At 41.7% G+C, this 18,929-nt stretch overlaps 1 protein-coding gene across 1 annotated transcript in view; it reads left to right on the top strand.

The window, feature by feature from the left end:
- Positions 1–4,626: 4,626 nt before the first annotated feature.
- Positions 4,627–18,929, top strand: part of FMNL2 (formin like 2) — a 429,889-nt gene continuing 415,586 nt past the window's right edge. Inside the window, exon 1 of the mRNA XM_042783649.1 lies at positions 4,627–4,743. Coding sequence (XP_042639583.1) covers positions 4,627–4,743 — 117 coding nt within the window. The remainder of the gene's footprint in view (positions 4,744–18,929) is intronic.

The following is an 18,929-nucleotide window of genomic DNA, read 5'->3' as shown; positions in this document are numbered from 1 at the left end:
ATTGGTTTCCCTTTTCTTTGTTGAAGAGGGTCTGTGCAATCCTTCTGCCTAGTCCGCCATCTTGCCCCGCCTTGTGTAGTCTTCTTAATGTTTCTTGTGTTTAGGGTTTATTGAGTGTCTTGGATGTATGGGTTTACAGTTTTAATAAAATTTGAAAAATTTGCAGCAATGATTTCTTTTTTCCTCTCCTCAGGAAGTATTTTGTATATTTTGCTGCATGTACTTGTCCCATAGTTCACTGATTCTCTACTCATTTTTATTTCAGTCTTGTTTCTGTGTCTTATTTTGGATAATTTCTTTTGCTGTGTCTTCAACTTTATTAATCCCTGCTTTTGCAATGTTTAATCTGTCCTTAATCCCATCCAGTATATGTTTCATCTCAGGCAGTTTAGCTTGTATCTCTAGATATTCAATTTGAGTTCTTTTTGTATCTTACATATCTATACTCATCACATTTAGTCTTTCTTCTAGCTTCTTGAATATATGAAATAGTTACATTAATTGTTTTAATGTCTATGACTACTATTTCTATCATTTGTGTCATTTCTGAGTCATTTAAAAATAATTTTCCTCCTCATTTTGAATTGTATATTTCTGTTTCTTTGCATGACTATGCCACCAGAGTTCTTTATTAGATGTCAGGCACTGTAAATTTTTCCTTGTTGGGTGCTTTATATTCTCATATTCCTTTAGTGATTCTTGAGATTTTCTCTGGAGCACTCTTAAGTTGTTAAGAAATGGTCTGATCTATTTGAGTCTTACTTTTAAGTTTTTAGGCTGCATTACATATATGTTTAGAATCTCCAATACTGAAGGAACTTTCTTATTAACCAATACTCCCTGACTTATGAGCTTTTCTACTTCACTTTTTTGGGAACTGGTACTATTCCTAGCCTTGTGTAAACTCTTGAGTATTCTTCCCTCCAATTCTTTTGCATGGTTCTTTCTCTAGTCTTGGAGTTTTTCCTTCATTTGCACTAGCTGATCAGTATTCAACTGAATACTGGAAAGAGAATTTCTGCAGGTCTTTGGAGTTCTCTCTCTTTGCAGGTCTCTCCTCTTCAGTAATCTTTACCGAAAACAGATTGGTTTAAATCACCTTGGTTTCACTGAATTCTTAGCTTGCCCTCTCAAGTCAGGGAATCTACCAGGCTCTTTCTGGGTTTTCCAGAAATTTTCTCCAGACAGTAAGCTGGACAATAATTGGTCTCACTTTATTTGTTTCCCATTTCTCAGGGATCTCAGTTCTTCATTGTCTGATGTTCAATGTCTTGAGTGCAAATATTCATGCATTTTGTCCAGTTTTCAATTATTTTCAGGTAGAAGAGTAAATATGATCCCTATTCATCTTGATTGGAAGTGGAAGTTCTTATTATTTTATGCCTCTAAATGATAATAATTCCAGAGAAGTAATTTTTCAAAGAGCTCTGGTAGCATAGTGCCTAAGGCACTTGACTGCTAACCAGAAGGCTGGTGGTTCAAACCCACCAGCCACTCCTCGGAAGGAAGGTTGGGCAATCCTACTTCTGTAGTGATACCGCCTCGGAAACCCAAGGAGGGGGTTGCTTTGAGTCAGGGCCAACTCGACGGCACATAACAACAACAACTTGATCTTAATTTTGTGAAGAAGGAGGAAGAGTGCTAATAGGAATGTTTTTTCTTTTCCACCTCTCTATGGTCTTCCCAAAACAAAAATTTTCCTGAGTTTACTGAAATTATGTGGTTGTATGGAGTCCTTACTTTTGAAAGACATGCTTGATTTCACTATGTTTTATTTTTTCACTAAATAATGGTCCATAAATAATAACCCAATAGTAGAGATTGAAAACTTTGTAATGGTAGAGAATTTCTTTTGGTTCATGGATTTGCACATTTTGTCCTTGGCTCCTCTCAAAGTGCAAGATTATGAGAGAGACTAGATGTGATAAGACTTAGGGGGAGAAAAAGGTTCTGGTTACTAGCAGAAATATGGCCAGAGGGAGCCATAAGTGTAATAAACAAGGATTTCTCAACTGCAGAAAAGAATTCCAGCCTTTCCCACCCAGATGGGCAACCCTCTGAGTGAGTCGGTTTTGTGGGTCAATAAGCCCCAGAGTAATGCCTAGAAATGACAAAGAAAATAAATACCTTGGTGGGTCAGAAATATTTTTCCTGCTTTGTAGTTCAAACCTACTTTTCTTTCTCACTCATTTTCATTACTTTGATGTGTATCTACATATCCCTGTTTTCTCTCTTATGTCAATAACACACTTTCATTAACATTTTTGGTACAGTGTAATTTTAGAAATATAGTTTGCATTTATCCAGAACTGTAAGTTGGAAGTTTGTACACTCTTTAAAAAGGTTTAGAAGTGGTTTATTTAATGGAACATACATACACATGATTTCATGTACATAATTTATACACATTTCTGTGTGTGTTGGTTCCATAGGTTTTTGGTAACAATCACTTGTACAGTCAACAAATGGTCATTGAGTATGCACTATGCTCAAGGCATCTTGGAGTTTATAAGCTGAATGAAATATGGTCCTTGGTACTTGAATCTTGGTGTGTTACCTTGTCTAGAAGCACTCACTTTTTAACAAAAGGATAACAATCCTAGCTGCTTATCAGAATCATCTGGGGAGCTTGTTAAAAATACACCTGTCCAGGCTCTAGTTCTCAGCTTAGGGAGATTCTGATAATAGGCAGGGCCCAAGGTGTGTGTGTACGTGCTTCTAACCAAAAGCTCTCGAAGTGAATCTGATGTACAATCAGAGTTAAGAAATGCTACGTTTAGCTAGAAAAAAAAGACTAATTGCAAGAGTTCAGTCATAAGATGCATAGATGGACTTGAAATTTACAACATGAGCAGCTGGCTAAAGTGGCAAAAGGCTGTTTCTCTCTATGTCTATGTTTAAAAACTGGTACTTGTTAGTCTGCACCAAACTGAGCCTTGGTAGTGCAGCAGTTAAAGCACTAGGCTGCTAACTGAAAGGTTGGCGGTTAAAACCCACCAGCCGCACTAAGGAGGAAACATGTGGCAGTTTGCTTCCATAGAGATTTACAGCCTGGAAACACTGTGAGGCAGTTCTACTGCCCTGTATGGTCTCTATGAGAGGGAATGAGTTCAGTGTTTTGGTTTAGATTGAGTCAGGCCTTTGAACTGATTCATTCTGGTTCCATCCCCTGCTGAAAATTTGCATTTCCATCCCCAATATACTGAATCAGTATCTACATTTTAACAAATATATATATTATATATATTATATAATAAGAATCACCTGATATCTGAGGTAGAAATGGAAATTTTCAGTGGGGGGTCAAACTGGAACGAACCAGTTAGAAGCCCTGGTCTGAATACACCCCAGAGGACAGGGTTGGATCCAATCTTCTGGGCATAATTTTCTCTGCAAAGCACCTATCAAGAGACTATTAAGCACTAAGAGAGCTGGAACTAAGAGAGCATTCTGTTCTCATGCTATTGCTGGACTCTGGAAAAATGGCAACATGTGTGCCTTTTCTCCTCCACAAGATTAAATGTATTGCAGAGCACAGGCAACCAACTTTCTTTCTCCCACTAAGGAACACAGTAACTACACACATAATAGCTGTTTAACTGGTGTTTTGAACTAAATTAAATCCTTCTTATCCAGTCCCAAGTGTCTTATCATTATCTCCCTGTCTAGATACACAAACATACGTAAATGTGTGTTTTAAAATAAAATATTTCAGTGGCACAAGAATATATAACATATGTAAGCAAGAAAGAACAATAAAACAAACACCTTGGGCCCACCACTGAGCTGATGAAATAGGAGGTTGCTAATATCTTTGAGGTCCCCTGTTGAATTAGATTCTTTTCAATCTGAAATTTAAGTCAGAATGTATACATTCACTCATTCATTCATTCATCATTTCATTCATTCGTCAAACATGCCCACTGAGTGCCAGATACGATTTAGACAGAGTAGTTATTTCTGCCATTGGAGTGAGGGATATCAGAAGTGACATAAGCGCAGATCTCCAAAGGCCTTTGCTGGAAGTGATTCTAACCCACGCTGGCCCTCAACAGCGGGCGTGGTCGCTGCGAGCGGACACTTTGGGCTGAAACTACCCGTCCCGGCAGTCCGCGGGGCGAGTGGGAGGAGCCGGGCCGGGGGCGGGGGCCCAGCAAGAGGGGGCATTGTGTAGGGGAGTGTGAAGCTGCATTTGTCTGCTCGAGGTGCTCGCCGAGCGAGTGTTGTGGTCGCGGGCCCGGGGCTGCAAGTGTCAGCTGCGGCCGCGACCCCAGCGAGAGACCCAGTAGGAAGGACCACGCGCCCGCTCGTGGCGATCGCTGGCAGGGGGCAGTGTGCAAGTGGAGCAACATGCAGATAGGCGCCCGGCGCCCTGAGGACCCCTCCCGAGGCAGAGAGGCCGGGACTGTGCTGGCGCAGCGGGGAGCATGAGGGAGGCCGGGGGGCGGCTTGGCTCGGAGCGCTGCTAGGGAGCGGCGCGCGCTGCACACTCGCAGGGGCGCGGCGGAGGGCGGGGAGCCGGGCAGGTCGCGCCAGCGGGCAGAAGCCTACAGCCAGGAGCTGTTCTGATTTCCGACGCGGACGCGAGGGGCCCAGAGCAGCCCCTGGCCCCGGCGCGTCGTCGACATGGGCAACGCGGGGAGCATGGATTCGCAGCAGACGGATTTCAGGGCACATAACGTGCCTTTGAAACTGCCGATGCCGGAGCCAGGTGAACTGGAGGAGCGATTTGCCATCGTACTGGTGAGTGCGCGGCGGCGGAGGGGCGCAGAGACCTGGAGCCCCCAGCTGGGCGGCGCAGCTGACCCCCGCCCCCTCTTTCTCCAAGTGTTTGAAGCGAGCCTCCCGTCCGAAGGAGGAGGCTCCCACCTCCCCCATTGTGGCCTCTCCCGCCTCTCTTCTTCCTCCCCTTTTTGGGCCCCCCGGATTCAGCCCTCTTGGGGCCCCAGGATGGAGCCAGAGGCTCAGGGACGACTGCCCATCCAGCTCCGAACCCATTGTCTGGCTGGAAAGGCACCTCGCAGCGCGTGTGCCCGGGAGGTGCGGCGTGGGTGTGAGGGGAAGGTGGCGTGGGCCCGGGAGGAGGGGGCGTTGAGCTGCAAAGGCTTTTTGTTTAAAGAAAAATAATCCCCTTAAACCCCGAGCCGCCGCGAAACATCTCGCGGGCGCCCAGCCCCGGCCTGCGGGGTCCCCCGGCAGATGGGCTCATGTGGCCGGCCGCAGGCGCCGCGCCGTGCGCGAAAGCGAAGTTGGAGGACCGTAGCCGCGGCTTTGCTACGGGAAACTCCCCCGAAAGGGAAAGAGAAGGCAACCCACGGCAGCGCAGCGCCGGGGTCCTTAAGCAGGGAGGGGGCATCTGAAACCCAGCTTGGTCTCAACGCGTTCTCTTTGGTCTTAAATCTTAAATCACAAAAAGGTGCAGTTTTGCGGGGACGTGTTGCGAGTTGTCCTTACTCCAGAGGTGACCCTCCACCCTAAGCCCCCCCAAAGAAGTCCCCCGCTCCCTTCTGCGTTGCGCTTCTCTCACTTTCCAACTCCTCAGATTCAAGACTACCTTCTCTCTCGGTTTTCTGAGCTCCTCCCAGCCAGGGCCTGTCAGTGCTGTGAGCTCTAGAGGGAATAGTACTCTGCGTTTGCCCCAGCCAGGATCTGTACTGTAGTTGGTCCCAGACTTCAATTTTTAGTGTCCCAGCTTGTTTTAAGGGATGTTAGGAGGAAAATAGGCAAGATTGGATGCTTTCCTGTTCCTCATACTTGTACATTTTCCCTAGCTGTCTTTTTCCCTCACTGGTTACCCCTAAACTCTCCAGAAGACTAAGCAACAAGAGAAATTTATGCTCAAGGCAGCCAACATTTTGTGCTGCCTGTGGTTTTTTTTTTTTTTTTTTTTTTTACGTGTAAACGCCACAACTTTGGGAAAGGACCCAAGCCCCTGAACAAGATAAAGGATCAGTTTTCTGAGGTCAGAACACGGACTTGGACATTTAAATTGTCTTTCTTCAGGTCTTTGAAAGGGACTAGTTTGGTTTAGGAAATAATATTTTGGCTAGCAAGTTAGCTTTATGTTCTTTGGGAGAATAGGCTACAAGCTTTTTCACATCACCAGGAAACTCGGGTCTGGTGTAGCATTTGGGGAGATAGATGAGGTTGCCTGTCTTGGCTTTGCATCTTCTGTGATGGCCCACAGCTGCTTCCACCGTTGTGCAAGAAGGACGCTCTGAAATTTAACAGCATAGGCTTAATTACTTCTCAAGGCAGTCTGGGTGCATTTTTGACTAGTCTTTCTAGAGACAAACGTTTTTGTTCAAAAATTTGTTCCTACCAGACATGTGGTTCTTACCTTCTGGGGTGTGTGTGTGTGTGTGTGTGTGTGTGAATGAATGAATGTGAATGTGAATCACTGTGGTGGAAGGGCCAGTGACCCAGGGAAACCAGTGCAGCAGCCATAATAATAACAATAATGCAATTAAGTTCTGCTCAACTGGGAAAGTCACTCTTTGCATGAGCTTTCAGTTACTGTTGATTAATAACACATGGTATGAATTAATCTGTAGAAAACTAAATGTCATGTTATTAACATGGTGGGTTTGCATTACTGTTAAGTCTAGCAGTCACAAATTTAGTATGTAGGCATTATGATTATACATCACAAGTTCCTTAGAGTGATTTTTTTTTTTTTTTTTTGCTGTGGCTACTTTTACTCTACTGTGTGTCACACATAATTATTGGATGTGTTTACAGTATTCAAACCTCAGAGAACTCACCCTCCTTTGCTCCCCCACCCCTCCAAAAAAACAAACCGAAGAAATAAAAAACAAAAACAAAACAGGCAGAACTTTTGTGAATAGAGAGAAAGCTTTTGGGAAAGTCTTGGCTTCAGGCTCTTCTTGCTAGGGACCCTTGGGGTGGTGTTTTGATTAGTTCTCCCTAGTCAGCTCCATTTGCACATTTGTAAAAAAAAAAAAAAGAGGGATTGAAGGGAAACCCTTCTGAATTATCTCTGTAGACTGACAGAACTAGGAAGTTATGGCATTATTTCTCTTGCACTTTTTTTTTTTTCTTTTTCCACTGCTATCTTATGTGTGATGATTTTAACTCTGTTTTTTTTTTTTCCATGAAATGTGTAGGAACCATTTAATTCTGGAGATCAAGCTTAAAGGACAAATTTTTGGTGCCAGCTTTTTAAGTATATATGTGGAGGAATACTCTACCTTTGTTGTTGTTATGTGCCATCGAGTTTGACCTGAGTCATAGCGACCCCTCCTTGGGTTTCCGAGGCAGTATCACTACAGAAGTAGATTGCCCCATCTTCCTTCCAAGGAGTGGCTGGTGGGTTTGAACCGCCAGCCTTCTGGTTAGCAGTCAAGTGCCTTAGGCACTATGCCAGCAGAGCTCCCTACTCTACCCTTAGGTAGTGGAAGTCGTGTTGGCATCATTGGTACTACTTGTATATTCCTAGAAGGTTGACGGTTCAAACCCACCAGCCACTCCTCAGAAGAAAGGTTGGGCAATCTACTTCGATAGTGATACTGCCTCGGAAACCCAAAGAGGGGTCACTATGAGTCAGATCTGACTCGATGGTAATGAGTTTGGTTTTCTTAATATATTTCAGGAGGCAAACTAGATAGTAAGATTGTACTGTAATGTATACCAGTATCTCACTGAAAGTATGGCTTCCATCAATAATTAATGAGCCATTTCAGGAATGGAAAACAATTCATCGCAACTCCCAAGCTCTAGAACATTTAAAGCCTTAAAACCAAAAAACCAAACCCACTGCCATTGAGTCAATTCCGACTCATAGGGACCCTCATTGGGTTTCTAAGACAGTAAATCTTTACAGAAGTAGATTGCCCCATCTTCCTACTGTTGAGTGGCTGGTAGGTTTGAACCACCATCCATCTGATTAGTAGTCAAATGCCTTAGGCACTGCACCACCAGAGTTCCTATTATTTAAAGCCTTAGGATAGAGTAAGTAAATATTAAGATTGACAGAAGTCCATCTTATTTCTGGCTAGGAAAGCCTTAAGAGACAACCAGCCTACTGAAGGACTGTGCCCTACATCAGTGTACAAGGGTTAACTTGTAAAAAAAAAAAAAAAAAAGATTATTATCAATGGAAAGGGGGGAAAGGATAGAAAAGAAAGTTGTTGTTAATGTGCCATTAAGTTGGACCCAACTCAGAGCGACCCCTCCTTGGGTTTCCGAGGCAGTATCACTACAGAAGTAGATTGCCCAACCTTCCTTCTGAGGAGTGGCTGGTGCGTTTGAACTGCCAGTCTTCTGGTTAGCAGTCAAGTGCCTTAGGCACTATGCTGCCAGAGCTCCCAGAAAAGAAAGTAAGACTGCTGAATTAATATAAAACCAAACTCACTGCCCTCGAGTCGGTCCCAACTCATAGCGACCCCTCCTTGGGTTTCTGAGGTAGTATCTTTATAGAAGTAGATCGCTCAGTCTTCCTTCCAGGGAGTGGCTGGTGGGTTTGAACTGCCAGCCTTCTGGTTAGCTGTCACATGCCTTGGCACTATGCCACCAGAGCTCCCAAATTAAGATTAGTGGGGGGCTAAACTTTTTAAAGTTTTATATATGTATGTGTGTGTGTGTGTATATATGTATATATATATGTATATATAAATAGGAAAAAAGTGAGATTTTAAAGTAGAGATTTGAACAGCTACTTTCCTGTGAGTAATGAATAATGAAAGATTTGAATCCAAACCTTAGGAACTTAATGTTCCTAAGGAGGGACAGCCACCCACCTCTCATTTGTCTTTAGCATTATTTTAATAATAGTTTTAAACATACCTTTAAAAGATTACTGACTCCATGTATACAAGGTATCCTTGTACCTACCTTTCAGGTATTGCTGTAATATGCTTTCTCTGTGTGTGTGTGTGTGTATACACATAGATGTGCATTTTTGTACTGTCTTCAGTGGAATTGTTTTATGAATTATAAATTCAGTCATCTAATTCAGTATTTTTTTCTTTAAGGTGTATCTTTTTTTATATTTTACAGGTAATACTAACATTAGCCTATATTGTCTCATATAGCTCTCCATTGTATTTATTAAACGTTCAAACCCACCAGCCACTCCTTGGGAGGAAGGTTGGGCAATCTATTTCCATTGTGATACTGCATCGGAAACCCAAGGAGGGGTTGCTATGAGTCGGATCCTACTCGATGGCAGTGTGTTGCGTTGTAGTTGTTAGGGAAGGGTGTGTGTGTGTGTGTGTGTGTGTGTGTGTATATATATATATATATATATATAAGAAGCTCTTGTAGTGCAATGGTTAAGCACTTTGCTACTAACAGAAAAGTTGGTGATTCAAACATGCCAGCCCCTCCATAGAGAAAAGACCTAGCAATTTGTTCTTATAAAGATTTCAGCCTAGGAAGCCCTATGAGGCAGTTTTACTCTGTCCTATAGAGCTGCTATGAGTTGAAATTGACTCACTGGAACACAATAACATATATATATATATATATATATATATATACACACACACACACACACACACATATGTCATATATGTATGTATGTATGTGCCATACATATGTGTGTGTGCACATACATGTATATGTATGTTTATTTTCTAAGTTGATGCTATGAAGGTGATTCTTGGTGGATGTGGTGAACAACTGATTGCTTTAATCAGGACCACCTGTTGATTCCCTCCTCTACATTGTTGTTGTTGTTACGTGCTGTCAAGTCGGACTTGACTCATAGTGACCCCTCCTTGGGTTTCCGAGGCCATATCACTACAGGAGTAGATTGCCCCATCTTCCTTCCGAGAAGTGGCTGGTGGGTTTGAACCACCAGCCTTCTGGTTAACAATCAAGGGCCTTAGGCACTACTGTGTAATACCGTTCACTAATTTTTGGTTTGAAGCTACTATTTGCAACTTAAAATGTAAGTCCTCCTAATGCTTTTGTGTAGGAGCTGTCCTAAGGAATTCTTTCCTTGAGTTTCAGAGGAAAGGATAATTTTAAATCTTCTGTTTTAGCCTCTGTATCTGTGTGCCATATCAGATATCAAGCAGCTCTGGAAACAGATTTAAAGACAGATTAGGAAGTAATAGTTTAGGGCAGTATTGTCTGATGTTTGATACTGGGAACTGCTTTGGTATCTGATTAAATTGAGTCAATTTCCTTTTCTGTTTCTGTTCTTACCCTGAGGAAGAATGCAGTCATTCTGTTTGAGGAAGAAGTGGCAAGATTTTTTGAGTACCTACTATGTATGAGTCAGGCCCTATGCTGGGTGCTTGTCACATGTTCTCATTTAATCCTCACAACTCCAGCTAAGCAGCATTACAGAAGAGGAAATAGAGTTTGCTCAAATTGCCTAAAGTCATATAATCATTAAATAACCAAGCTTGGATTATTTGGATCTCTGCTCCTATTCCCCCACCCCCTTCTATTTTACACCTCTAGGCCTAGAGCTGGTAAGCAGTGGTGGGAAGGGGGAAAGGGACTAGGAGTAAGTGGTTTAAAAAAAAAAGAAAAAGAAAAAAGTCCTTAATCTGGCAAACATAATCTTCACACTACACAATTGGCAGAAACTTCTTAAAAGTTATGGTTGCTCAGTCACTGAAGTGCATTTGATGTTTCTTTTTGGATAACAAACATTTTTCTATCTTTCCTATGCTGTTTTATTTTCAGGCATGGAGTTAAATACTGAATTGGTGTAAAATTCAGTTTTTCCTTTCAAGGCAGACTTGAAATACCTTGGTTGGGAAGTTTAGGTTTTCCAGACAAGAGGGAAGAGACAGCCTGATATTGAAATGCATATACTACAAATATAATTATTTGTGAAAGGGACAAGGAAGGTCAAGTTTTAACATTTAAGTTCATTTCCCACTGCTTTCAACCACTTCCAAGTAGAGCACTTGCCATGAAGTCTGTTTAGCAGATGGATGGTAGGAGTGTAGTTAGGCCATCAGATGTGTGATTTGTTTTCTCACAGTCTTCTGTTCTGAGGGAAAGGAGGCTGGGAAGGGTGGTAATGTAATGTGAACCTTTATGGCCTCATCCTGGGCAGTTTTGTCCTCTAAAGTGGGAATATGTGCTTAAGACTGTACTTTTTCCCCTAATAATACCAGTTTTAAAACAACAACAACCACCTAAATATATTTGGTTATCAAGGATGGACAATGATCAAATAGTATTCTTTGAATGCAAATGTTAACTCCAGTATACAGGTAACAGTGTACACTGATGAAATCTGGGGAAGAAAAAGTCTGTATGCCCTTAATCCTTAAGTGATAAGAATTATTTTTGCCTATGGCCCTTCCTCTAGCAAAGAGGATTGGCCTGGGGAGGCAGGAAATCTCATTTCTAAGATCATAACTTCAGTACCAGCTTAGGTGAATTAAAGTTTCTTTTAGTTCTTGTTTTTCCTCAAATGATAGTTGACCCAACTCTTAGGATAGTCAAGGAGTTCTGGTGGCTGTTTGGTTAAAATATTCAGCTGCTGACCAAAAGGTTGGCAATTTGAACCCACCAGCCCATGGGAGAAAAGTGAGGTGGTCTGCTTCCATAAAGAATTACAACTTTAGAAACCCTTCGGGATAGTTCTCTGTTGTATAGGGTCACTATAAGTCGGAATTGACTTCATGGCAGTGGGTGTGTATTATGATAGTCAAAGAGCCCTGGTGGCACAGTGGTTAAGTGCTCAGCTACCAGCGGTTCAAACCCACCAGCTGCTCTGCAGGAGAAAGATGTGGCAATCTCCTTCTGGAAAGATTTACACCCTTGGAAATCCTCTGTGATGTTTGTACTCTGTCCTGTAAGGTTGCCATGAGTCAAAATCAACTTGACAACAGTGGGTTTTATTAGGATACTTGTGATAATTAAATAAAATAACAGAAATCATAGCACTTGAAAGTGTAAAGTGTCCAGGTTATATGGTGATCTATTAATCTACTACATTTTGAAGAGATTTTGTGTAGAAAAGGGCGTAGCTATAGTCTGTAGTCTGAAGAGTAGAATTCCACAGGTTCAGTGACCGAAAGTTGCATGAGTTTGAGAAAGAATGTTCTACATTTCCAAAAACAAAGCTCATGCCATTGAGTTGATTCTAACTCACAGAGACCCCCATTGGGTTTCCGAGGTGGTCAATCTTTATGGAAGTAGATTGTCTGTCTAGTCTTCCTTCCATGGAGTGGCTCATGGGTTTGAACCACCAACCTTCTGGTTAGCAGTCAAATGCCTTAGGCACTACGCCATCAGAGCTCCTTAGTTCTACATTTCGATGATCAGAAAGGTGGAATTAGATGCTTCAGAAAAGATAGTAAGTTCTCCAGGTGAATTGCTCAAACAGAGTTGTGTGAAAAATGCTGGGGACTGGAAGGTCTTTCCCACCCCAACATGTAGTGACCACATCATTGGCTTGAAAAATGTCCTCCTTGAAGCAAGTCTGCCATCTGCAGGTTCTAGGCATTGATTTATAGTACCTGAGAGATTGGCAAGGATCTCTGGGGTAAGCCCCTTCTGAGCACAAAGAATAATAAAAAAATAAGTATAGGCTAATGTTTATTCTGGAAATTCATTAGATTTTATAAAACCAGTTCCCTGAAGGGTTTTGTCTTAATGAACTATTCTCTTCATACTTAGGGTTTGGGGAATAAGGAAAAGGTGAAATGAACTCCTGGTTCTCAAATTTTAGCAAGTAATAGAATAAAGGTGGCTGCCAAAATACTGGGTCCAGATGATTGTTCCTGTTTGGCAAGCAGGCACTGGGACCGGGAATCCTCTTGGGAATAAAGCAGTGACTCCTTGTAAAGATCAAACTGGAAGACCTTAGGAGGGAAGATGGGTTACAACCTGTTCAGCTGCTCGGCAGATCCTTTCTTGTGGAGTAGCTCTTTAGTGAGATTCCCTGCTTGGTATCTCCTCCCCTTTAGCTGGCAGGGGATATCAGATTTTCTTCTCAGAAGAAATGAACCCCCAGGCTTTGGGCTGATGATGATTTCTTCTTAGTTCTCATCTCCTTCAGGACTGGGCAGCGTTACTTCATCTCTCTTCTTCCTTTAAGAATGAGGCTGTTCATACTGCAGGGCCATCTTCCTTTCCTTTCCCTAGTTCTCCATTCTCCTTTCCAGAGCCCCTTCTTTCCACATTCTTAAAAAAACAAACAAAAAACATGACGAGTGGTTTCAGAGCACATGTGTGGTCACCTTATCACAAACTTTCTGTAGTTTCTAAGACATACCAAGGCTGTTTCCCGGATCACAGGATCACATCTCTCGTGTTTTTGTGTACCCAGTAACTGACAGTCAGTGGCTCTTATTTCACACCCATCTCCAGTCCACTTTATTCTTTGTTGAAGAAACTTTGTTGCATTTGTAAATCCATGTATCCATTGCTCCAGAAGGAAAGCCTTGAAGTGGTTAGACCCTGCTATCTCTAGGGGTAATCTCACTTGACTGACTTCTGTGCAGTAAATGATGCCAATGGCCTGATTTATCCAAGAAACTTGTTGGCTTTGGGAAGTGTGTCAAATAGTTCACATTTTTGGCTGTGTGCCTGGTGTTGGGCATGAAAGTGATTGATGGTGCTGAGGATATTTGAGATATCATCTGTCTCAAATCCAGTCTTGGATTGAGGATTTGCTCATGAACCTGACTTCTTTTCCCCATTTTTCTTTTTTTTCCACAGAAGTTTGGATAGATCTTGCCTTTATTTAAGGTAAGATTAGGAAAGGACTGATAGGCTAAAGCAGAGGTTTTCACATTGTTTCCTGATTGATATATCACTGGGGGAGGTTGGGGAGAAAAAAAAAATTGCCTAGCTCCCACTGCCAGAAATTCTACTAAATTTGTCTGAGTGTGACCTGGGCATCAGGATTTTAAAAGCTCCTTAGAAGATTGTAATATGCAACTAAGATTGAGAATCACTGTGATAGAGAATGTTCCCCTCCTCTTCTTACCTGCTCCTAAAACCAAGCATAAGAGTTAAAACTAGAGTGAGAAAAGTGGAAGAAAGTAGGGACCAAACCCAAACCCACTGTCATTGAGTCGGTTCTGACTCACAGTGATCCTATAGGACAGAGGGGAACTGCTCCACAGGTTTTCCAAAGCTGTAAATCTTTCTGGAAGCAGCTGCAAAGCTTTCCCTCAGAGTGGCTGGAGGGTTTGAACTGCTAGCCTTATGGTTAGTAGCTGGGCGCTTTAACCACTGTGCCACCAGCAGTTCCTGAGAGTAGAGAAGGAATTGTTTAATAGGCAAGAGAAAACTTTGGAGAAACTAGCTATAGTTGAGAAGGATTAAAAAAAAAAAAAAAATCTATAGATGATTTTGATTCAACCAAAAGCAGCAGAATGAGAAACAGAATAAATGGAACACGGCAAGTTGAATGGAAAAGAGATTTCATTTAACTATTTAAGGAATGACCATCAAATAATCAAATAAATTAAAATTGCAGAGAAAGTTCTTCTATATATTGTAACTAAAGGTGAGGTGTGCTACTGGTGGAGAATGATCAATAAATCAGTTGTATTTTTTTTTTTTTTTTTTTTAGGCCTCTCTATTCACAAGCCTAATTGTTTGTTGGTTCAATGCAAGCCTTTTGCTTTGATCTCTGGGTTTACCACTTACAAAGACTTGATGAGCTTGGCTTCCTGGAGTGAAATTCAAATACACTTGTGAAATGTAAACAACATTCATTTATTAAGAATCCTATAATCAAAGCAAATTGGCATGCTTATATAAGCAATTAGCTTTGAGACTAGAAAGATAAATAGAATGCTAGGTCAAGAATGAGCTGATTGTTCTCTGTGGAAGACTCTCCAGTCATTCCTTTACTAGTTATAACATAGCAAATAGAAATTCATCTTATTCATAATCTTTAGAATTAGTGGGTTGGAGGTTGAGAACAGTGTTTGTGGTTTTCTGGAACTGTGAGGATAGAAGTAATGATTGCCTTGTTTTTATCTAGAAACTTGAATAAACCTTTCAAGGAAATGTGGTTTATGACCAAATAAAACTTTATAGTAGTTGGGAACAGGATGAGAAAAGATATGGATTTGCTTGGTAATATTAAAGGATAACAGCTTTTATTTTGTTTTACAATGACAGAGTGAAAACAATCTCATCAGCCTTCAGTGAATGTTATTCTTTTTTTGGGATGGGGGGCGGTTATAAAATAAGCATTATGATAACTAATAGCAGGGAAAGTTGGATGTAACATGATTAGATTTGCACCATGGCAACTCAGTTTGCCCAGTGAGTTAAATACCTCCAAATGTCTTATTTGTGAAGCTCAAGGGACCTAAATTCAAAAGTGAATAGCTCTGTAGGTCAGTTACAGTTCTGTCCCTTTAATTCCCCAGTATGGTCAGCCTTGTGGTTCTCTCAAGGAAGCTTTCCCTTTTTAGTGACAGTGGGGTATCTAGACTAATTTGGATTCTTTATTCCTCAGGACATCTGTCTGGTGAACCTAGGAAGCCATTGCAATGGGAATGTCTTGGGAGCAGGATGCCATAAACTTGGAATTGGTGATTTCCTGCACCATACCACAGAATTCTTTTTCTACTGCCAACAAATCAGGCCATCTAGATGTGAACCTGAAGAGTTCATTTCGAATCATGTGGTCTCTAGGGTTGGTGGGAACCATTCACTTTGTCAATGTTAAGCTTCTCCAAGTGTGCTTTTACAGTAAAAATTCTGAGTCATGTGGTTGGCTTTTGGAAAACATTTATTTAGAAATCTCTGGACTTAAGAGGAATTTACCAGGTCCAACAGCAATAACAACAATCCTCATTCAGGACCTCTGGTGGTGTAGTGGCTAAGGCATTTGACTGCTAACCAGAAGGCTGGTTGTTCAAACCCACCAGCTACTCCTCGGAAGGAAGGTTGGGCAATCTATTTCTGTAGAGATATCACCTTGGAAACCCAAGGAGGGGTCGCTATGAGTCAGGGTCGCTATGAATCAGGATCAACTCAGTGGCAGTGAGTTTAATTTTTTTTTTTTTTTTGGTAATCCTCACTTGGTTAAGACATTTGGCTGCTTACCAAAAGGCTGATTCAAACCCTCCAGCCACTCCGCAGATGAAAGAAGAGACAGTCTGCTTCTGTCAAGATTTACAGCCTTGGAATTTCTGATAATTGGTAAATGTGGTAGTTAAGGTAGTGGGGTCGCTGGGTAATGGGGGTCACTGAGAGTTGGAATTGACTTGTTGGCAGTGAGTTTGGTTTGAGTCCTCATTTAACTGGAGTAGTTCTTTAATGGGAGCTAATTTTACTGTCTTGGTTCTCTAGTGCTGCTATAACAGAAATACCACAGGTGAATGGCTTTAACAAACAGGAATTTATTCCCTTTCAGTTTAGGAGGCTAGAAGTGCAGATTCAGAGTGCTGGCTGCAGGAACTGGGTGAAGGCTCCTCGGCCTTGGGCTTTATTTATTCTAGACCCACTGGAGCTGAAGTCTTCTGTCTGACTCTCACAGCTACTAGCTACTGAGGCAGATGAACTCAGGGTTGACAGTTAACATGTCACAGCCCTAAGACTGGCGGCAATAGGACAGACCACTGGTTTATGTCCAGGAACAGTCCCAAGACTGAGCCAAATCCAGGTCTACAAGGAAAACCAAACTCACTGCCATCGAGTTGATTCTGACTTATAGTTGACCCCCTTTGGGTTTGCAAGGCGGTAAATCTTTACAGAAATAGATTGACCAGTCTTCCTTCCACTGAGTGGCTGGTCGGTTTGAACTGCCACTCTTCTGGTTAGCAGTCAAATGCCTTAGGCACTATGCCACCAGAGTCCTTTAATGTAGGGTCCAGATGTGCCAAAAGCTAGAGACCTTTCTCAAAGCTACTCCTTAAGTAATGGTGGCAGACCACACCCTGAAGGCAGCTACTTAGCTGCTCACAGCAGATTCCACCATGCAGGTGAGTACAGTCTCACAATGGGGAAAAACTGCATCCAGCTGCCCAGCCACTCAAACCACTGCTCAGCTAAGTTAACACACAGCCTTAACTACCACATTTACCAATTATCAGAAATTCCAAGGTTGATTTCCGCTAATTTTTCCATTGATAATGGAGAAACAACAACAACAAAAACAACAAAAATTTGTGCTTGGTCTTTGGAATTCTCTCTTCTAATCTTTAAAAAAAAAGATAGCATTTTCTTGAAGAAAACATAGACAGAAATATAGAACTTATCGTAAGCTCACAGCTTGATGAATTTTTACAAATGGAACACAGTGTTATAACTAGCCCCTAGATCAGGATTCAGAATCTCATTCTTGATTTTTGTTTTTCAAACATGGTTAGAGTTGGCTGCTTGCCTCCCAGCCAGGAGTGCTCACCTGAATTTAATTTCTGAGTGGTCAAACTTACTGAAAGAAAGTAGCCCACAGGGTTGGGCCTTGTGGTCTGATTGTAAATGACTTTAGCCATGAGGTTTCCACCACTTCCTTTGAGATATTTCCTCAGTCCAAGTAGGTTTAACCATGAGAAAATATTGACATTACAACATCTTTCCGTTGTTTTCAGTTGTATCATCATTGATAACTTTAATGGCATTTATGTATATACATATGTGTGTGCAGTATCCTGCTGTTTTGTAATACTCAGGGGACATTTTGATTTGTGTTTCTAGAGTAAAGATGAATAAGGAGGGATTTCCATAGTGAAAACAAGCATTTGCAATTTGGGCTCAATACTTGGAATTACATACACATAGATACAGGTTTTGTGTATTTCTTCTCAAGCCTTTAGCTTTTCTCATCTTTTGTGGTAACTCTTCAATATTGGAAGTTAGGTTGTAGTTGTTAGTTGCCTTTGAGTTGATTCTGACTCTTGGTGATCCTATGTGTACAGAGTAGAACTGCTAGGGTTCTCAAGACCGTGTGATCTTTCAGAAGCAAGTTGCCATGTGTACCTTGCCAGGTGCCTCAGGGTTGGTTCAAATTGCCACCCTTTCAGCTAGTAGTTAACTAACCGTTTCTGCCACTCAGGGACTCCATATTGAAAGGTATAACTTTGTGAATTTCTTCTGGTTAAATTTTCCCAACAAACCTTATTATTCCAGACATTAGATCCAATTTTAGGGGCTCTTTGGTCATGTTTACTGTTAATAGTTTACCTTCCATGTGTATTTATCTCTGTGATGTCTATATACCTTCCCAGTCATCTCATCAAGGCTATCCATACATCCATAGGCTGGCCCAGACCTTTGTCCTTTTCAGTTTTTTACAGGACACTGACTTGGAGCTTGATTTACCCCGTCCCTATAGTAGAACCTCACTTTCCCTCCTTTAAATCTTTTCTCACAATGATTTCCCCAATTAGAATGAGCTCCTGTTGCTTCTCTGCTTATTGAAATCATGTCCAACATTCAAGATTCTTCTTAAATTCCACCTCTTTCTAGTGTTCCTATAGGCCCACATCAGCTTGTGGGAATGGAAAAAAAAAAAAAAAAAAAACCTCTGTTTGATCTCTTTATAATATGAATTATTTGTCTTACTCTTGAGGTACTTTATTGACTATCACCCTGTGTGAGGTGTGATTGTAAAATGAAAGGATGCTTTTATGCACAGCCACCTGTTTAGCCCTTATTTTATCTTCCACTTCAGACTGTGGACTCCTTGAAAGCAAGGATCATGTCTTACAGGCCCTGGCAGCTTTTAACATATCCAGCTCAGTGCTTGGACAGAGAAAGGTCTCAGCAGATAATGCCTGGCTTGATAAGAATGATGCCCACTGAAGCAGGACTGGGATTTGAGTAGCTGCTCCAAGAACCAATCTCACTGACCACGCTGGCTGGACTGATAGTTAATTGCATGTAACTTGGTTTTTGATGACCCTTTGTCATAGATTCTTATTCTTACTCATCTTTTTATTCCCCCATATCACTTGATTATGGTTGTTGCCCCAAAATACTAAACATGTAGAGATAACAAATTGGCATCATTCTTTACT

This window comes from Orycteropus afer, unplaced genomic scaffold (assembly GCF_000298275.1).
Source record: "Orycteropus afer afer isolate SDZICR_OR568_19922 unplaced genomic scaffold, OryAfe1.0 scaffold00023, whole genome shotgun sequence".
Lineage (NCBI taxonomy): Eukaryota > Metazoa > Chordata > Mammalia > Tubulidentata > Orycteropodidae > Orycteropus > Orycteropus afer.
The sequence above is the reverse complement of the archived record's forward strand: the minus strand, read 5'-3'. Positions and strand labels throughout refer to the sequence as shown.